This window comes from Phragmites australis, chromosome 23 (genome assembly GCF_958298935.1).
Source record: "Phragmites australis chromosome 23, lpPhrAust1.1, whole genome shotgun sequence".
In the NCBI taxonomy this organism is placed as follows: domain Eukaryota; kingdom Viridiplantae; phylum Streptophyta; class Magnoliopsida; order Poales; family Poaceae; genus Phragmites; species Phragmites australis.
The window spans coordinates 320,103-339,217 of record NC_084943.1 but is presented as its reverse complement, the minus strand read 5'-3'; the positions used below and the strand labels follow the sequence as shown (position 1 = coordinate 339,217).

General features: G+C 43.5%; 2 protein-coding genes across 4 annotated transcripts; both read left to right on the top strand.

Moving 5' to 3' along the window:
- Positions 1 to 302: 302 nt before the first annotated feature.
- LOC133906674 (transcription factor LHW-like) lies at positions 303 to 5,957 on the top strand. Of its 3 annotated transcripts, XM_062348643.1 has the most exons (11): positions 309 to 895; positions 1,406 to 1,552; positions 1,656 to 1,737; positions 2,274 to 2,315; positions 2,403 to 2,462; positions 2,852 to 3,008; positions 3,108 to 4,573; positions 4,705 to 4,806; positions 4,915 to 5,052; positions 5,144 to 5,269; positions 5,477 to 5,957. In XM_062348643.1, the coding sequence occupies exons 1-11, from the start codon at positions 804 to 806 to the stop codon at positions 5,636 to 5,638; spliced, it is 2,574 nt and encodes an 857-aa protein (XP_062204627.1). In that variant the 5' UTR covers positions 309 to 803; the 3' UTR covers positions 5,639 to 5,957. The 3 variants fall into 3 exon arrangements, 2 of the variants coding, with proteins under 2 accessions (XP_062204627.1, XP_062204626.1); XM_062348642.1 differs by having other exon boundaries at positions 2,852 to 4,573; XR_009907827.1 differs by lacking the exons at positions 5,144 to 5,269; positions 5,477 to 5,957 and having other exon boundaries at positions 303 to 895; positions 2,852 to 4,573; positions 4,710 to 4,806; positions 4,915 to 4,950.
- Positions 5,958 to 6,543: 586 nt separating this feature from the next.
- LOC133906675 (protein FAR1-RELATED SEQUENCE 9-like) lies at positions 6,544 to 11,183 on the top strand. Its single transcript, XM_062348644.1, has 5 exons — positions 6,544 to 7,063; positions 7,482 to 9,696; positions 9,778 to 9,908; positions 10,001 to 10,081; positions 10,847 to 11,183. Exons 2-5 carry the CDS (start codon positions 7,515 to 7,517, stop codon positions 10,907 to 10,909), a joined length of 2,457 nt encoding a protein of 818 aa, XP_062204628.1. The 5' UTR covers positions 6,544 to 7,063; positions 7,482 to 7,514; the 3' UTR covers positions 10,910 to 11,183.
- Positions 11,184 to 19,115: the final 7,932 nt, after the last annotated feature.

Here is a 19,115-nt window from a genome sequence, read left to right as displayed (position 1 = left end):
AATAAATTTGTAGTTTTACAAAACTATTGCTTAAATCTATAAGTTTACCATAATTTCATTAAAGTATATGTAATTTTTACAAAATTTACTCTTTGCACAAATATCCATGAAGAAAAAGTAAAATCAAAAGTGACAGCTATTTGTAAACGGAGCTAGTACATCATCAAGTATCCTGCAAAACATAGGATAGGAGCAGCACAAAGAGCATCCCCATTTTGCCCCTCGTGGAGGGAATGATGTCTGCCTCGGGAGCTGCGAAGGAGGGAAAAGAGAGAGAGAAAGAAAGAATGCAAAAGGGCAAAGCAACAACAAAGAGAGAGATAGAGATAGAGAGAGAGAGGGGAGGCACGAGGCACCCCAAGACCAACAAGAGTGAGAGAAGTGAGAACCCAAACCAAAGCGAAAGCGAGGAGGAAGAAAGTGAGAGACATTGACGAGCTGCAGCACCGAATCCACTCTCCCCTGAGCCCCAGTCCGTAGGCAGGCAGTTTGGCCGCCGCCGCCGTCGGCTACCTCCCCACCCCGACCTCCCCCGTGAAGCGAAGCGCCCCCACGGACGCTGACGCTGGGACCCGCGCCTGCTGCGAGACTGGGAGTGCCTCTCCCCCCCTGATGGCCACCTGTGCGCCGGCGGCGAGAGGAAGCGTTAGGACGAGGAGGGCCAGCGGACTCCGCGCGAAGCAGGCCGGGCGCGCCAGCTGCCACGGCGCCTAGGGAGGCGGCCGTCTTGTTCGTTCCGGAAGGACCGGAGGCTGCGGTCTCCCGAGGAGCTAGGGTTCTCTCTGCGTCTGGGGGTTGCGGGGATGGCGGTAGGGGACGCGCTGCGGCGGCTCTGCGAGGAGGTCGGTTGGTCCTACGCCGTCTTCTGGAAGGCCATCGGCGCCGCCGATCCTGTGTAAGCCTTCCCGTTCTTCTTTCCTCCTTTTTTTTTCTGTGTGATATTTCTTTGGATCTTAAGCTTCTCCTACAGCTCGATCTTGCGAAAAATCTCATCTTTTGGGAACTTTGAATGTCTTTTTTATTTGCTGGGTTTGAACTTTGGAGTTTTGCTGAACATTCCATTTCAGCTAGATTGCCTAGTAGTACAAGGGAAGCGCGCGTGGGGAAGATTCGTACGGGCATATTCCTCCTAGGCATCCTTCCTAATAAGGGAGTTCTTTGGTTGGAGAAACTAGTGTCTTGAACATTTGCCGGTGCTGCAAATTTACTAGAGCATGAACCGAAAGAGTTCGTGCGAATGCGTGATAGTTCTTGAGGTGTACAGGCGCGTGAATGCGCGAAATGCTCTTGCAATTCGGTTTATGCTAATTGCTGTGCATTTTAGCTTCATGTTGCACTTAATGCCTTTCACGAATTCAGCTCTTCTTTGCTGATTCGTGTGTGCCTTTGCCTTGGTGATGTGCAGGCATTTGGTGTGGGAGGACGGCTATTGCGGCCACTCGTCGTGCCCCGCCGGATCTGAGGCTTCTGAGGTTGGGTGCGAACCAAGCAGTTCTGTGTGCACGCTTGTTAGGAAGGTTATGACATCACAAGTTCATGTTGTCGGAGAAGGGTAAGCAAGAATCGCATTTGCTTTTTACAGTGTTCTTAGTTAAGTGCTTGCCTTGATGGGTGTTGTCGTACTGATGGATGTCTGCTGCATTTGTATTCTTCAGTACCATTGGCCGTGCCGCTTTTACTGGAAATCATCAATGGATCGTCCAAGATGCTGCCAATGATCACAAGCTCAGATCCGAGGTACAATTCCTTCTTCTTCCTTGTGAACTGATATAATGTAGCCCAATTTCAGTTTTCCGTGGTCCATCTTGCTGTCACCTTATTTAAAGCGTGAGGCTATGGGATTTATACCGTTGCAGCAGTCCTTGTGGGGTTACTTTGTCCTCAAGTATTTGTTCTATGTCTTAAAATTTTGGCATGTAGTGAATTTGATCTATTATTCTGCCGAACAAGTGGTCATTGTGATAAGCTAGCTGCAAAAGCACACAGATAGACATGCGAATAAGTGGAAACGTCTGCTGAGGTTCTTGTTTATATGGTTTGCCCTAGAAGCTAAAGTCAACCAAGGTGTTATTTCCATGAGGACTTCCTTTTTTCCATGCATGCTACATGAGAATTTCCTAATTATCTTTGAGAATAATGTGGCGGGGATTTAGTCTATTGCTTACTTATTGCCCTAAACAGATATTTATTTTACTTGTTTTGGGGATTTTAATTTGTTATATGAGCTTCTGTAATGGAACAACAAGCTAATGAATTAATTCTCACGATAATAGGTTGCTGCTGAGATGAATAATCAGTTCATAGCTGGCATTCAGGTTTGTACGATAGTTGTCCTTACATGGTAGATTATTTGCTGACACTCTGTTTGCCTCTAAACTCTCAGTAAGTTACTTCTCGTGCAGACTATTGCAATTATTCCTGTGTTACCACGTGGTGTACTGCAGCTAGGCTCTACTAGTGTGGTAAGATATCCAAGCTTTAGCAACTGGGATTACTATATATCATTCTACATCTCTTGAAGTTGTTCTCTGTCATTATTATATGGGCCATGCCGTACTACTTTATGACTGTGTTACATTGTTGACTGGTCAAATGTTCTGTTCTCTTGATATCTGTATAAACTTTATCGTGGTGAGATCCTAGGAGGACAAAGCCTTCTTGTCTTGTCGATGGTAGTGGAAACCCGGAAAGAACAACGACTTGTGATATTTCTGCTCTAGTTAGCCCTTAGGATTGTTGTGAAAGAAATAAGGAAAAGATTTCCAGAGGACTGTATTAAGATGAATTTGCTTTTAGTCTGCTAACCATGCTTTGTACATGTTAGAGCTAACAAATCCTTACTTTCTGATAGGTCATGGAAAACACAAACTTTGTGCTCCAATATAAGAAGCTGTGTTCTCAGCTAAACAACCGATCAAATATGGCTTCATCTTCGTCTGTTAAAAATGATTTGAACCAGAAGGTTCAGTCAAGCCCTTTAAATGGTCCCCCAAGTATCTACCCTGCAGGTGCTTGCTCAAAAAATTTCAGTGGATCCCCAGTGACTTATGAACAATTCTATGGTCCTGATGTGACAACTTTATCAAGCAGTACATTGGCAAATGCAGGTAGGAACACTTCAATGCTTGTTGCACAGAGAAATGGTCAAGCGGTTAAAGAGCACATTTTATATGCTCCTGACATGAGGTTCAGGCAGCAAACACCTTACTGTGACAGGAGAGTTGAAAGCAACACCCAAAGTAGTGTTGTGAGCTCTGGTTTTATCTCATCTGTCTCCACAACAGTGGAAAAGCATCCAGCGTTGATGACAAACACTAGACAGTTTGAACAGGGAAACATGGAAGAGTCGTCAGAATTCAGAAATATTCTCTTGAAATCTCTTGGGTGCCGGAATCCTTTAGCCCATGGAAATACAAACATGATTCCGTTGCATGACAGAGGCCAGGTGTCAGATTTTCTTAATGGTCGTAGGAATTTTGATTTTCTCCCAGAAGGTACTAGGGTAGTCAAGGGTAACTTGTATGCCAGCACAGAAAATCAAAGGTTAGGCCAAAGAGGCAATTCCACTTCTGGGATGACAGGGCACAAACAAGCTATTTCATATAAAATGCCCCAATCTACCCAATTCATTATGAAAATGGAGGGCTCCAAGAGAGAGACATTTCAAGGTTCTGCAGCTCTATCGTCTGGCTCTGATATTCAAGTTTCTAGTGGTTTTAAAACGACCATTTCTCAAGAGAATAAGATGAGTAGCTCAGATCTTATTGGCCCAAAAAAGGCTAATGAAGTAAATGACCCTGCTGATGTAATTATTCAAGGTGCTAAGAATGTGGATAGACGCAAGCTCCTAGACATTTCTAATGAGAGAGCACCCTCCCTCCTTATGGATCCTACTACAGAAAATGATTTGTTCGACATATTTGGTACTGAATTTCATCACTTGTACCACAATGTGGATAATGATCTTACCTGGAAAGCTGCAAAACCTGATAGTTCAAATAGAGATGCACCTGAATCCTCTGTTCATCTTGATACCTCTGCTCCCTTTGATTCAGTGGACAACGAGTTCCCTTATTCTGGGATCTTCTCACTAACTGACTCCGACCAACTATTGGATGCGGTTATCTCCAATGTCAATCCTGGTGGCAAGCAGATCTCGGGCGACAGTGCCTCTTGCAAGACTTCATTGACAGACATTCCTAGCAGTTCTTATTGTCGCTCAAAAGAGACAAAACACTGCGAATCATCCGGTGCTCCTCCTTTGCTAATAAAGAATGAGTTGGCTGTTTCAAAATTTGTTAAACAGCCATCTTTCGTAGAAAAGGCAGAGGATGGCTGTCTTTCCCAAAATAATGGAACGCACAAATCTCAGATACGCCTTTGGATTGAGAGTGGTCAGAACATGAAATGTGAAAGTGTCTCAGCCTCCAACAGCAAGGGCATTGATACACCAAGCAAGGCAAGTCGAAAGAGATCTCGACCAGGAGAGAATCCTAAGCCACGACCAAAGGACCGTCAGCTTATTCAGGATCGTATAAAGGAGCTCCGGGAACTTGTACCTAATGGAGCAAAGGTATCCTTTTGTTGACTTGCACATTTCAAATGTCTTTTATGATTATTTAAGCTTTCAATTGCACTTGGTTCAGATTATTCATATGTTTGTAGTGTAATGACTGGTATTCTCACGCCATTTGTTGTCAACAGTGTAGCATTGATGCATTGCTGGAAAAGACCATTAAACACATGCTTTTCTTGCAAAGTGTGACAAAGCATGCAGACAACCTCAAGGATTCTAATGATTCTAAGGTATGCACATACTTGTTAATTTGGATCCTTTAGTTGCAGCCTATTCAATGAGATAATAGTTGCTAACCTCATGCGGTCCGTTGCCATGCTATTGATAAATCCAAACAGATACTTGGTGGTGAGAACGGTCCGCTTAAAAACTGCTTCGAAGGTGGTGCAACTTGGGCCTTTGATGTTGCTAGTCAATCTATGACATGCCCGATCATTGTTGAGGATCTTGACCGGCCTCGCCAGATGCTTGTTGAGGTAAATGATTCTGCTACTGCCGGTTCTTTCTATTCTATCATTCTCGATGCATGCATTGTTCTTTCCATTGCTGATGTTAGTGCCTCTGCAGATGCTTTGTGAGGATAGAGGTATCTTCTTGGAGATAGCTGACTTCATCAAAGGACTAGGATTAACCATCTTGCGGGGCGTGATGGAAGCACGCAAAAATAAAATATGGGCACGATTCACTGTTGAAGTAAGTAGTGTAATGCATTGAAAAAATCGCTAGGTTGGCTGAGAACTCAGAAGCCAAGAATAGCTTCTCCCAACATTGGGGTTTATGTTGCTTCCTCGGAGCATGCTGCAACATTTCTTTTTCATGAATTTAGATTTCTGTTGCTTCCTTCATTGTCAGTTTTTTTGGCAGAAGTTCTTATTTTATTGTGTTCAACTGTTTATGCAGGCCAATAGGGACGTGACTAGAATGGAAATCTTTCTCTCCCTAATGCGCTTGCTGGAACCTAGCTGTGACAGCGGCGGAGCAGGGGATAATCCTAACAATGTAAAACTGCCTCTTGGGATTGTGCAATACCCTGTCATCCCCGCGACAGGCCATCTGAGGTGAGCGAGCGAGTACAAATGTGACCGGAGGCATCTTTGAAATGCTAAGAGCGGGAGTTCGACTCACTTCTGCCATGACTAGCATTGTCAATGCACGACGAGCTGGATTCTTGTGACATACAGTGCATTGTTCCTGCAATGCGCATGCAGAAAGCCTGACAGTAGATGCATATCAAGACATGGATTGTTGGTTCGGCAAATGATCATTAGGCGATGTTTTGGTTGTATAATCTCATTTCTGTTTGTTGCTGATGTTTTTTCTGCATGTTAGTGAATTTTGTGCTGTTCATCGACTGAATGGAAATTCTGAGTTGATTTGTCTAGCATCAGAGTTGGGAAGCCTTCTTTGCAGGCCTTGTTGTCACTAACTCAGAGCTCCCTCCCCCCCAACTATTCCTGTGTGGTAGTTCTCCGAGATAGTGACTTATGAAAAACTACAGTGTTACTCTTACCAAATTATGAGGGTTTGTTTTTTCTCCTCTTACCAAATTATGATTAGCATCAGTTTTACTTATGAAAAGCTTGACATCCATGAGTTTTTACACTCAACCAAATCAGCCGTTGTTCTCCTCTTAAAAATTTTCATGAATTGTAGCTTGTTGATCTCTACTATATAAAAACAAAAATTGGTTCTCGCATCATCTCTTTCTCTACTCTCTTCTCATATAATAAAACCTCTAAAATTCAAATAATTTACTTATATTTATAATTTTTTAGTTTTCTCATCCTATTATCATCGGTAACAGATATATGATTTGTTTTACTAATAAAAATAAATAACGAAATTAGGAAGAAATTTAACTGAAAATTCTTTTTTTAAAATTTTTATCTAAAATTAAACTACCACATCGTTCCCCATGTATTCGCTCGATAGCGTATTTATATTTTTATTGTAACATACGGATGCTATTTAAGTGAAAATCTATTTTACCTCTGGTCAATTTTGCTTCTCTCCCTACCTGACCTGGTGCAGGTAGGGTCCGATCCATGCCAAGGCAAGCCATCTCTCCCGACTCCGAGCCCCCCGACCCGACCCAAACTAGGCGCCGGCGACTCCCGACCGCCGCAACCAGCCAGGGGGCGCCACCACCGCAGGGAGGGAAGTCTCTGGCGGCGCGCACGTGAGCAGCAGCCGAGTCGCTTCTACCCGCTCCCGGCGGCCCTTCGACGCCGGTCGCCGGTCCCTCCCGCCGGCCGACGCCGTGGCCAGAGAGGCCCACCAGCCGCCGCCGCTCCTCTCTCCCTCCCTCGGTAACTCTGCAGAAGCCGGCAGGCCTGCCGCCGCTCCTCTATCCTCGCGCTCCTACCGTCAGGCGGCCCCGGCTCGGCCTCACTCCGGCTTGGGTTCCTCACTGCGCCGCCACCTGCCGCTCGTCAGTCTTCTCCCCGTTATTCTGCCTCTGCTGAGGTCTCAAGTACTAGCCTTCAGGTATGCCAAATTGCTATTATATTCAAGTTTCAAATTATGTTGCCCGAGATTTTGACATTTCTATTATCTCGAATCTCAAAATTTATGGTGCTCCTGCCTGCCTAGGTCCTTGGCACATTCATAGGTTGATTGCAATTCACATACAGTTTTTACTGTAATTTGTAGTTTTAGTCTCACAAGTTAGCACCGGGTTGACTCAATTTGTGGATGACTACCGCAGTAGAAGCTTGATAATCAAAGACAATGGCTGGTTGGCCAGATGTCTAAAGTGTGTTTTCAGTAGGCTTCATTTTCAAATAGTCATGTGAGGGTTAGCATAGAATGTTTGATATTCTACTGTTTCTCAGTTTCACTTGTTGCATTTATCATGTCTTGTGTTGTTGGTAGATCATTGCTCATATTTCACTTTTCTTGGCAGTTGGACCAATACACTGCCTTTTGTGGTATAGTGATGGAAGGCACTAGCATTGCTATTGAGATTGATGGGGAGGCCATCTGTCTTGACAGTGTCAGAGATAATGAACAAGAAGCTCAGAAGAACGGAGAGAAGCAGCAAATAATTTACAACGCTGAAGGTGGGGAGCAAGTAGCCTTTGACAGCCAAGAACAGGGAAGGGAGGCAAATCCTGCGGGAAATGAAGAAGAGCATAGGGAAAATAATTCTATAATCCCAAGCCGTGAGGAGTTGACTGAAGAATTGAGGAATAAAGTTGCATATAGCGAGGAAGAAGCTTATAGGCTGTACTGCGACTATGGGCACCGGATGGGCTTTAGTGTCCGGAAGGGAAAGCAGTACTACTTTACAGGGACCAAAACTATCCGCACGAAAGATTATTACTGCTCAAAGGAAGGTATGAAGGATGACGAGCAGCTTACAGAGTCAAACTTTAATAAGCCGGAGACTAGAACTAATTGCAAAGCGATGGTCCGTTTTAGAGTTGATGCTGAAGGTCAATGGCGAGTTATTCAGATAATTCCTGAACACAATCATGAGTTGGTTCGGCCTGAAGAGATACACTTACTGAGATCAGTGAGGACCCTTTCAGTTCCAAAACCTGGTGTGCTGAATGCAATGGTGAATGCTGAAATCCAAGCAATGCATGATAGTTTGCATATAAATGAAGATGGTATGGAATGTAACAGTCAGCTTAGCATCCGGAGTTACTCACTGCTTCAACCAGAGGACTCTGAGGCACTTGTTAGCTATTTCAAGCACAGAACAAATGAACAAGGTATGTTCTACTGGGATGTAGAAGTAGACCAAGAAGGTCGAATGATTAATTTCTTTTGGAGGGATGGGAGAAGCCGGGTCGACTATGACAGTTTCGGAGATGTTGTGATATTTGATACAACATATCGTACCAGCAAGTATAATATGATATGTGCCCCATTCATTGGTGTGAATCACCACTGGCAAAATGTCATGTTTGGCTGTGCATTGTTGTTGGATGAATCCTCAACATCCTATGAATGGTTATTTAAGTCATTCTTGGAGTCAATGGGTGGTCGTCCTCCTAAAACAATCTTTACTGATCAGAATGAATCTATCTCCAAGGCAGTTGAAGATGTTCTTCGTGGGACACGTCATTGCCTTTGTCAACAGTACATCGAAAAGAACCTGCAGTCCCATTTAGGCACTATAAGTGCTTCTGGAACATTTCATAGCATGCTTTCAAAGTGCATGAAAGAATGTGAGTCAGAAGCTGAGTTTGATGAAGCATGGGCAATGATGCATCATAAATATAATATGCAGGAACACCAGTGGCTCAGTGATCTATATCAGAAGAGGCATAAATGGTGCACAGCTCTTCATAAGGATGTATTTGATGGTGGGATTGAATCGTTGGATAGGGGTGAGAGCTCAAACAATGTTCTGAGCAGCATTTGTGATGAATCAACTTCACTCGCCACTCTAGTTCTGGAGTTTGATAAAATCGTAGGGAGTTGGCGTAAAAATGAATCTTTAGAGGACATTCAGTGCAATCAGACTGCTCCAGAGTGTACAGTTAACCACAGCAGAATTTTGCAACATGCCGCTGAAGTTTACACACACACAGTCTATAAGTCTCTTGAAACAGATTTTCTAGATGGATGCGGTGCAACTTCGTATCAGGAAGTTCAATGTAATGAAACATTCTATAGGTTTGAGTTTATTTTACAAAGAAGTGGTCCAAAAGTTTGGATAGTTTTCCTTGACACCTCTACCATGGACTTGAGCTGTAGTTGTAAAAAGTTTGATACCATGGGCATACTTTGTTCACATGCTCTAAATGCACTTGGTCTCAAGAATCTTGATAGAATTCCTGAAAGGTATATTTTAAAGCGATGGACAAAATATGTTAGAAAAGGAACATATCCATTTCCAGTTGACGAGTTTGCAGAACAAGATCGCACAGAGGCTGAGCTTGCATATCATAATAAAGCTATGTGGTTTGTTTATGATCTGCTCATGAAGAGCAAAAGTCATCAAAATACAAGAAAACTTATTCTGGATGTGCTTGAAAATGGAGAAAAGTCACTGGAAAGTGTGTGTGAATTCAAAAGATTGCATATGCATCCCTCGGGAAAAGAGAAAGATGGAAGTAGGGCTGAAAAGAGAAAGAAAAAATCAACTAGACAGGAGAAACATTCAAGTAACTCCTCTTTTACTTTGTGTGCAAATTTGCTTCTTCAATTATTAAGTTCGTTTTGATAAACTCACTGTTTTTTTATAGGAAATGTAAAACAAGTGGTTTTGCCCCAGCCAGCTGACTCGGTTTTTGTCGATCCACCAAATCAAGTCCAATATTATGCAGCAGAAGATATTGCACCAAACTCGTCTATTGGTAGACCTTTCTTCTACCAGGTAGTGGTCCTACCGTGTTTTCTTTATGAATATTTTTTTATTAACTACTTCCAAATATGTTACTGAATTCATGCACCTTATATGCTTTTTAGGGATATCCTGCTACTGGTGTTTCAGTAAGTCCGATTGAGGGGCATACAAATATGCAATCTGTGCCTCAGTGTGCATCACAGGTACTTCAGTGAACTTTGTACTCTATCTTATTGTAATTGAGGGTATCCTATGTTAAGAAGTATATACAATTGGAAGCTAGAAGACATTACTAGCTAAATACAATTAGCTTGATTAGTCTTAACATTAAGCAAATGTCATAAGCTAATCTGGCATCTTGGCTTCTTCTTTTCTACTATTTTCAAACTTCAAAACATACACAAAATCTGCTTCTAACTAATCTATGATGATAGACTTAGCAGCAAAACAATAAGGTGGGTGGGATATGGTAACGGGGCTATTTTTGATGTTGTTTTAGGCTACCTTGGTCTAGTTTCTATAAATCCGTGTCTTCTTCAGAGGGTATATATCCTTGTTTCCTCACTTCCTCAGTTGGATGATTGACCTTGGAGCAGAGGCTGTATAGTTTTGTTCCACTGTTAAGTCATCACATCAAATAAGAGGTGGCTCTTTTCAGTGCTTCCTGTACTGATGTTGCCATGTCCTGTGAAAAGTAGAAAAATATGATCTGTGCCCCCCTGCCTTGACACACACATGAAAAGAAAAAGGAAGAAGGGCTAAACTTTCCTCGAGTAATGACAGTTTTTTTATGTTTCTAGCACTTAGCTATTAACTGTCATTGTCACAGAGTACATATATCCTAGAAATACTACTTAGTGTTCTTGCCTTTATTTCTGTTCATGTTTTGTACTGATCTCACCTAGTTGCTTTAATGCTTCATGCTTTTATTAGTTTAGTAAGTTCAGTGTATTTGTAAATCATGACAGGAATATTCAGCATACGGCGCAGTTCAACCACCATCGCAATTTGGTGGTGGAAGAAATTTCTGAAAGATGCAGTACCATTGATGTGTGAATATCTGAAGCTCGCATTTGTTCTGCCGATTGTTGTATGTGAATGGTTTATTGAACATTCTACTTAGGCAGTAGGCACCAACCAAGCAACTCTCTCTCTCTCTCTCTCTCTCTCTCTCTCTCTCTCTCTCTCTCTCTCTCTCTCAATGAATTTGCTAATTGATGAACTAGATGTAAATCTCTTCTTCACGTAATCGTATGCAATGGATCAGTGGAAGCATCATGCAGTAGAAAACTACACAAATAAGAATGTTCTAATTTTCTGGCTCCCCATATGTAAATAATTCTTCAAACAACATGAAAAAGACCATGAAATCTGCTTTACTGAGTGAAATCAATACTATTTATGTGCTAGCTTCATAAATGGCTGGTATTAAATGAGAAATGCACTATAATTGAACCCTCCACCACATGCTACTGATTATTCCAAATTCGACCACCAAGTGTTTCACTTGTCCGTGCTGTTGGAAGCGTCGTCACTGAAGCATGGTCTTAAGGAGTTTACGGATGGCAAATTCTTCGATTCAATAATTGTTTAGAAGTTTGAATTGGGAATCTGAATTGAGTCATGAAATCTTTGACTTGTATAAGTGGAAGACTGATTGTTTTTTTTTTTTATGTCCGGTTATTTTTAGGAGCATATATGTTCAAGTGGCAATGGTTCTGCCTAAGGTTGAATTATTTATAGGTCTTTTGAAGGCTTTAGTCATACAACCAATGAATAAAATTACCATCTTTTGCTGGTGATACACTAGTTTTCATCTCCCCTGTGTTGCTTATTGTTTTCAGTTGATTTTATTTTGTTTGTTATATATTGTCGTCTTGCCATACCTCATATGAAGTTCACGTTTGCAATTGAGATGAACAGGGAGCCGTGCACTGGTCCAAAGCGAAGGTTGATGGTGGCAGTTAAGAGAGCATGGGACTTGTTTTGGGTTTATTATATATGCAGCCTGACCCAGTGAAGTTCACTTCTCACTTGTCCTGACGATAGCTCCTCTGTTTCTTTTTTGTAGCATATCCCTTCTCTCGGCTTGGGCCAAGGGCCAGCCCAACAGTCCAGCTTTCAAGCCCACTCCAAAGGCCCATCAGCCATCACGCACATGACATTGCTGAAACATGCTATCATCCTTCCTAACTGTAGTAAGCTTGTGCAGCTCTAGACGAGTCGGCAACATCGCAACAAGAAGCGCAAAGGGGCAATAGACTTGTGCAGTTTCTGACAGCGAACCTTTTTTTGAGAGAGAGTTACTGGGACTTCATTACTCGACGTTCGCGGGCAGATACATTACTGTCCCAACTATATGCGGAATTGACAGATAATTGAGACCCCAACTTGGCAAGCTCATGAGCTGCCCTATTACATTCACGACTCGTTGGTGTTACCCGTGACAGCCCTTCTCTGACGTTGGTGAGGGTTAGCGTTCTGGGCTAGGGGAGAAGCAGAAATCAAGTCGATCTATGGCCGGGGAGGAAGATCTGGCGGCAAGGGAGGCTTGGAGGTTGCGATGGGGGCGAGAAGGTCCTTCTGTTTTTGTTCCTCTGCTTTTGTTTCCGGTAAGTTGATCACAAGCGTAGCATCCGAAATGAAAGAGAAACATGGCATGGCACTAGAAATGTTTATCTGATACTTTTCCTTTAACAAAAGATGCACCTCACAACGATGCTACATTGATCGATTTTATTTACTAGCATATTTTTATTTCAGACCCCTTATTACGGCCATGCGTTCCATTCATCGACATGGCAGCTAGCCGTCCCTTTACCCCATGACCTGATAGGAAAATTAGTGTAGCCCAGTGTTAGAAGAAGGAACAATCTATCTCTCAGCTTATTAGCACTTGCATGTTGTGTAGTAGTGGTATGAAATGGAGAAACAATTAATGAAATTACTGGCAAAAGCGCACCAGTTCCCATACCTGGTGAGGAGGATACAACCATTCCATTTGGCAGTGCTCTTTTAAGTTGAGGGGATTTTTATAACTATGCTATTTCTTTCGTTAAATGTGCATAAGCTTGAGATGCAGTTCATCTCCATGTTTGGCACTTTTTCCACTGTCTTGCAACATCTGGTCAGGTAGGAATGGGGCACTCCTTTCGGGTACTCAGTCTCTGCATTTCTCACAGTCCCTGAAGACGGCAAGTTTATCATCCATGGTACACTCTCCATTCACTTGGTGGCAATGAGTAATTGCACACATTAGGAGGAGAACTCCTAGTTTCCCAAGCATCGTCTCGGTGCTAATCTATAGCAGATGTGAGTGAGGTGAGTGGAGATACAAGGCCTCAAACTAGGTGCTCCAATATATAGGAAAGTGGCCACCAACTTATCAGATTACCAATGCTCATAATCCTCGATAGTACCGATGTTAGATATGTTATCATTTATGGACAATATGATATAGTTGAAAATGGATACTCCTAGACCGATTCTAGATATGTTATCATTTATGGAGAATAGGATATAGTGGGAAACGGATACTCCTAGACCGATGCTAGATATGTTATCATTTATGAACAATGGATTTGTATAGTTTTATTTATATCTAACAGGAAAAAAATCATTTTACTCCTCCAAACTATATCAATGATCTGAATAACCCCTTAACTTTAAATTGATCTAAATAACCCCTTAGAGTATCTTCCCCTTAGAGTATCTTTAGAGACTCTCTAAGGCTCAATCTCAATATCAGCATATCCCTAAATCTTTTTCCTCTCCAACAAACTCCTAATACTCATTCTCTATATTTCCTCTTATATATTACCGATGAGTGGATTCCACCCGTCATCTCTCTCCCCTCTTTTTTTCTCTGTTCGCACGCAGAAGCCACGCGGCCGAGCTCGCCTACGCTCGTTTTGACGTCGTCCAACATTGTGAAGCCCCTCGTCTCTGCCTCCTCCCACTGCCTACCGACATTGTCGGCCTGCCGTAAAGAAACTCGAGCGGTCGGCTTTATCCTCCTACTGTGGCTCTCCCTGCTCTTCTCTCTCTCATTTGCTCTCTCGGCTGAACCATGGCAAGTAGCAGCTTCCGTCCTCCTCTGCCTCTTCTCTGACTAGATCCACATCATATAACTACTGCGAGCTCCTACCTTCCCCGGTGTTCGTGTTTCCTCTGCCATCGAGTGAACCGAGACGCGTCTGTTTGCTTCAATGCCGGTCATGGCAGGGCACTCGACTCTGCCACCGAGAAAGCCCACGACCACCAGGCCCTCTCCGACGTTGTCCAGAACAGCTGCTCCTCTGCTCAAGCCAGCGCGCAGCCCGAGCTAAAGTCTTTCTTTCCCAAGCCCAGCACTGCAGTAGGGCTCCGCCATCAAGGAAGCTCGTCGCCGCTGGCAGTCGTGTGCGGACGAGGGGGTGGGCCTGGGGCTAGTCGGTTATTTTTGGGAGCGAGAGGGTTCTCCCCAAAAGTAGAGATCGAGAAGGGTGATTTTGGGGATTGGTTAATTTTGGAAGTGGTATTAGGGAGCAGTTGGAGCTGTGTTTTAGGGTGAAATTCCCTAAATTTGACCATAGGGGTGGGATTGGGAGACTTTTGAAGATGCTCTTAGGATTCCTAAACTAGATCAAATTTCACATTTTTTCTTATGACAATACCGATTTTGATGACTTGGACTCCGGGTTACATGATTTTGTTGTGTCATCCACGTGTGCAAGCTGACCTGGTATTTCTTCTTCTTACTTGATTCCATTCCCCTCTCTCCCCCCCTCCCTCCAGGTTTTGTACCCAGTTTGGATGACATATATGCCACATCACCACGTGAGGCCCAACTGCTTGTCAATCTCACCTCAAATCTCTCTCTCTCTCTCTCTCTCTCTCTCTCTCTCTCTCTCTCTCTCTCTCTTGGGCTCTTCTCACACTCTCTCCGCTCTCGTTCTCTCCTCTGGTCCTCCCGAACCCCTTCCTCCCTCTACACTGCGGCGGCTCATCGCTGGCTGACTGTTGCTCGTGAGACCTCCGGTCGGCTCCCTCCCAGCTTTTCTCTCTAACTAATATGGTCCCTGCTGCGCATGTAGCCAGTCGCCGCTGCCATTTGGGATTGGGGGCCGTCGCCTCCCGATGGTTCCCCGTCGGAGTTAGGGATAGGGACAAGGTAGGCCGAATCTTGAGCTCCCTCGCCCGAGTCGATGCCCTCCCTTCCCATCCCCTCCATGGTAGCGCGCATCTCGCTGCTTCGTCTAGGCTGATTCGGTGGCCTGGGATTCTATGAGGAGAAGCGGTGGGTACGACGCGCGACGAGTGCTTTGTCCAGGTCTATTCAGCTCGCCATGGCTGCAGTTCAGATGACATAGCATCTCGCCGCTCCGTTGCGGCGTTGGCGCCAGCAGTAGAGATGTGGCGTCGGTTAAAGCTGAGGCATTGTGTCGGCCTCCTTTTCCTTCTGCAAGCGTCATCGTCCTAGGAGCCCTCTACTGCCACGTTGCCATCGCACGCCAGTGAGCAGCTCGCGCTCCCCCTCTCTTGCCTACACCATCCTTGGGCTGAACCACGACGACCTCAACCGTCACAGAGCTTCCCGAACTCGACCGTCGGTGCCTGCACACATGCGAAAGGTCGAGAGCAATAGCTCTGGCGCACCAGCGACCGCGCCGCTCGGCTACGGGGGGAGGGGGAGGGAGAGAGAGAGAGGGGAATGGAATTAGGGAAGAAGAAGAAATGATAGGTTAGCTTGCACATGTGGATGGTACAGTTAGCTAAATCATGTAACCCGGAGTCCACATCATCAAAACCGATATTTTCATAAGCAAAAAGGTGAAATTTGATCCGTTTAGGAATCCTAAGGATTATTCAGACAAATTTAAAGTTCAAAGGGTTATTCAGACCATTAGCATAATTCAGATGAATAAAATGGACTTTTTTCTATCTAATATATAGTCCCATTTAATTCCTTATCCCGAAATGAACACTATTCAACCATTCAGGGGTACCCAAGCCAGCTGTTCAATTGCCCTTCGTAATCTCTCTCCTTAGCAGGGCAGGGGCAGCCAAGTCAAGGGCAAACGGAAGGGGAAAGAGAAGAAAAGAAAAGAAAAGCTAGGCACAACGTATCGTGTGCACTCTGAATGAGTTCATCATGGTTTGAGATATTGCTGATCTTACTTGTCGCGCGGTGTATAAAAAAACTGAATGTGAAGGCATATAGGGAATGTTTGGTAGAGTTTATCTAATCTAATTTTTTTGAGGAAAATGATTATTTTAAAAAATGATTATGGAACTAAAAATGATTCTCGTAAATTTTATAGAGGAAATGATTATATATGAAAAGTGAATTAAAAAAGACTGATTTTTTCAGCTCTTAATATCTAGTTTATTTCAGAGAATAACTCTGAAAACTAAAGATTGCAAACAGTCGTTTGTTAAAGCTCTCAGTTATTCTACTCTAAGAGCTCTACCAAACAAGCTATTAATTATTTTATCAAGACGAATCGAGACCACCCATGACTTTTAACGCTTTACTCCCTCCAATCTAAAATAAGTATCATTTTGGATTACGTGTAGCCGGCTATTTTAAATTTTAGCTACATATTATTTTTTATGTATTGAATTTGTATCCTTAAAAATGACACGTATGGATTTATCTAAAAAGTACTTTCTTAATAATATGTATTTGCTATATTTTATCAATATATTATAAAAATAGTAATTAAAAATATATTTTAAGAATCATATCTATATTCAAATGACACTTATTTAGAGCGAATGGAGTACTAGGAAGAAACTGGACGGCTTGGCTAGTAAGTAAACTTACTTAAACAGTGCAGACTTCGAAAGAAAAGGTTCTCTGTAATATATGGACGGGTTGGGCTGCCCACCTGTTACAGATTCGTGCACTAGGGGCTCAGACAACTGAGATTCCATACAAACTTTTTGTTGTGGGACATCCGTCGGGTTGGTGTCTGTAACCGCTCTGGTATAAAGGATTATGATCTTTGAGATCGTGTTGTCGTGGGTCTCGGTGAATATGACCTACCCGAACAACCACAGGAGGTACGTCTCTAGATGTCGTGAGACGTCCTCGTCGTCTACCGGTGGGTAGATGGTGTCCACCTATCAAATAAGGAAAAAGTACAAATATCTGCATCCGTTAATAACGTAAAAGAGATACCAAACTATTAAAAGACATACGTACCACAAACTAAACGATAAAGATCTTCGTCAAGCCATGCTTCTTGGTTGCTAGAAAAGGCACGAATGCGGCTATGTCATCCCTCCGTTCAACGATGTAGAAGCGGCCCAGCATCTCGTCCTATCAGCCCACGCCCATATCCTTAGCCCCAACAGCGGCACCCGCGTAAGGCAGGCCCATCAAGAGCGAGGCGTCCTTGAGCGTGGGTGCCATCTTGCCGCATGGGAGGTGGAATGTGTGTATCTTGGAACGCTACCTGTCGACAAGGGACGTGAGAAGGGCCATGTCGTAGCTGAACTGTGTCGCCGCTCCGAGGCCCTCGCCAATGCGTCCACCTCCATAAGTCGACAAAGTAGAAGTATGCCAGCAGCACGCAACCTGCAAACATACTACAATTAACAACCAATATCGTATCTAAATCCGTATGAAACCATAAATTCAAAATTAACAAACCTCGAGATCTAGCGCTCATCAATCCTCATGAGCTCATCTAGCACACGAGGTCAAAGTACCGAGAGGTCCTCAGTCTGCACCGCGATGCGGTATGAACGGTGCCTGACGTCGATCTAGGGTTCAAGCAGCTTCAGCTGCGCCTGCATGTTCACAAGTTATTTACATTTTTATATGCAAAACAAATAAAGAGCAAGAAGGGTCGACCGGTATAAACCTGGTCTAAACTGGTCTAGACTAGTCTTTATTTCTAGGAATTGAATAAGTAAGCATCCAACATATAACATGATATAATATATTGTTCAAATCGTACACAAATATATGAACAAATCATAACATAACACGTTACAACCTCGCACATTGTGACCATCTCGGTACTAACACAGTAAAGTACAATGGTATACATATGAATATCCATCACACCACAAATTAGAATATTAATCGATCTCAATGAGCCGATGAAGCCGATGATCAACGACTACGAGGACGTCTCCCATCTGCAGTAGACTCGGAAGGACCTACTTCCACGAGGTTCACATTTGAGACACCAACGGTGTATTTCTTGTAAGTGTGACTTGTTCCATTGCATTTGCTGCACCATTTCACTTGACGTCTAGTTTATGTTTCATCCATGTCATTACAAAGCCTTGTAGTCCTGCGCCGCCCCTTCTTTTGCTTCATTTTGTCGGAATCAAGTATGATTCCTTCATGAAAGAACCATAAATCCTGAAACCATAGACCTCATGGTTTCAGGTGTCGAACAGAGCTTCCTTCTTGAAGTAGTCGGAGACGTACCTCCGAGTTTTCATCCCCGTCACAGCACACATGGAAATCACATGGGAGCATGGCTTATGCAGTAGCATCGGCTTATAGCAGGTACAAACGCACATGTCATCGAAGATGGTGAACTCGTGAATAACTCTCTCACGCTTTCCCCCTCTCCTTCCTTTGTCCCTGTATAGAATTTCGTATCTGTGATGTGCAGTTCCTATGATCTTCACCCGGTGCATCTTTGCCTTATCCGCCTTGTCTTCCATGTACTTAGTCATTTTCATCCCATAAATCATATTAGCATCATTCAGTATCGTGTGCGCTACTGCATAGTAGTCTCTGAAATACTTGTATGTCCATTGAAGTATGAACTCTACAATCTCCACCAGCGGCAACCCCTTCACACATTTCATCACCCAGTTGTAAACCTCTAGTAAATATGTAGTTATAATACCGTATCTAACCTCATTTGTGTCGTAGAGAAGAGCCCACTTCTCCTTGGGCTCATTCTCAATCCACTCGCTAAATGACCTGGTAGATGACCCATTCCTTTGCATGATGCCAGCTTCATAGTCATTTGGTAGGGGCTCAAGAGGTACTGGTATGTCCTCCGGTCTCGTCATGGGCCTCCCTACACACTCATATGATTGCTTCTTCGCTAGCTCATCCAGTGTCTTCCAAAGAGCATTGAACTTTCGCTGCTAGTTTTGACCGCATAACCTCTTGAATATGTTCATGATGTTCTTGTTCTTGAATTAACGAAAAAAGTTTACACCCAAATACCTCATGCACCACCTACTCTGCAGATCTAGCCACACAGGTCTAATCAA

Coding starts and splice junctions, on each gene's coding strand:
- LOC133906675 (XM_062348644.1), top strand. CDS start 7,515: ATGGAAGGCACTAGCATTGCTATTGAGATTGATGGGGAGGCCATCTGT. Junction 9,697..9,777: donor TAGACAGGAGAAACATTCAA/GTAACTCCTCTT, acceptor GTTTTTTTATAG/GAAATGTAAAACAAGTGGTT. Junction 9,909..10,000: donor GTAGACCTTTCTTCTACCAG/GTAGTGGTCCTA, acceptor TATGCTTTTTAG/GGATATCCTGCTACTGGTGT.
- LOC133906674 (XM_062348642.1), top strand. CDS start 804: ATGGCGGTAGGGGACGCGCTGCGGCGGCTCTGCGAGGAGGTCGGTTGG. Junction 896..1,405: donor ATCGGCGCCGCCGATCCTGT/GTAAGCCTTCCC, acceptor GGTGATGTGCAG/GCATTTGGTGTGGGAGGACG. Junction 5,270..5,476: donor GGGCACGATTCACTGTTGAA/GTAAGTAGTGTA, acceptor CTGTTTATGCAG/GCCAATAGGGACGTGACTAG.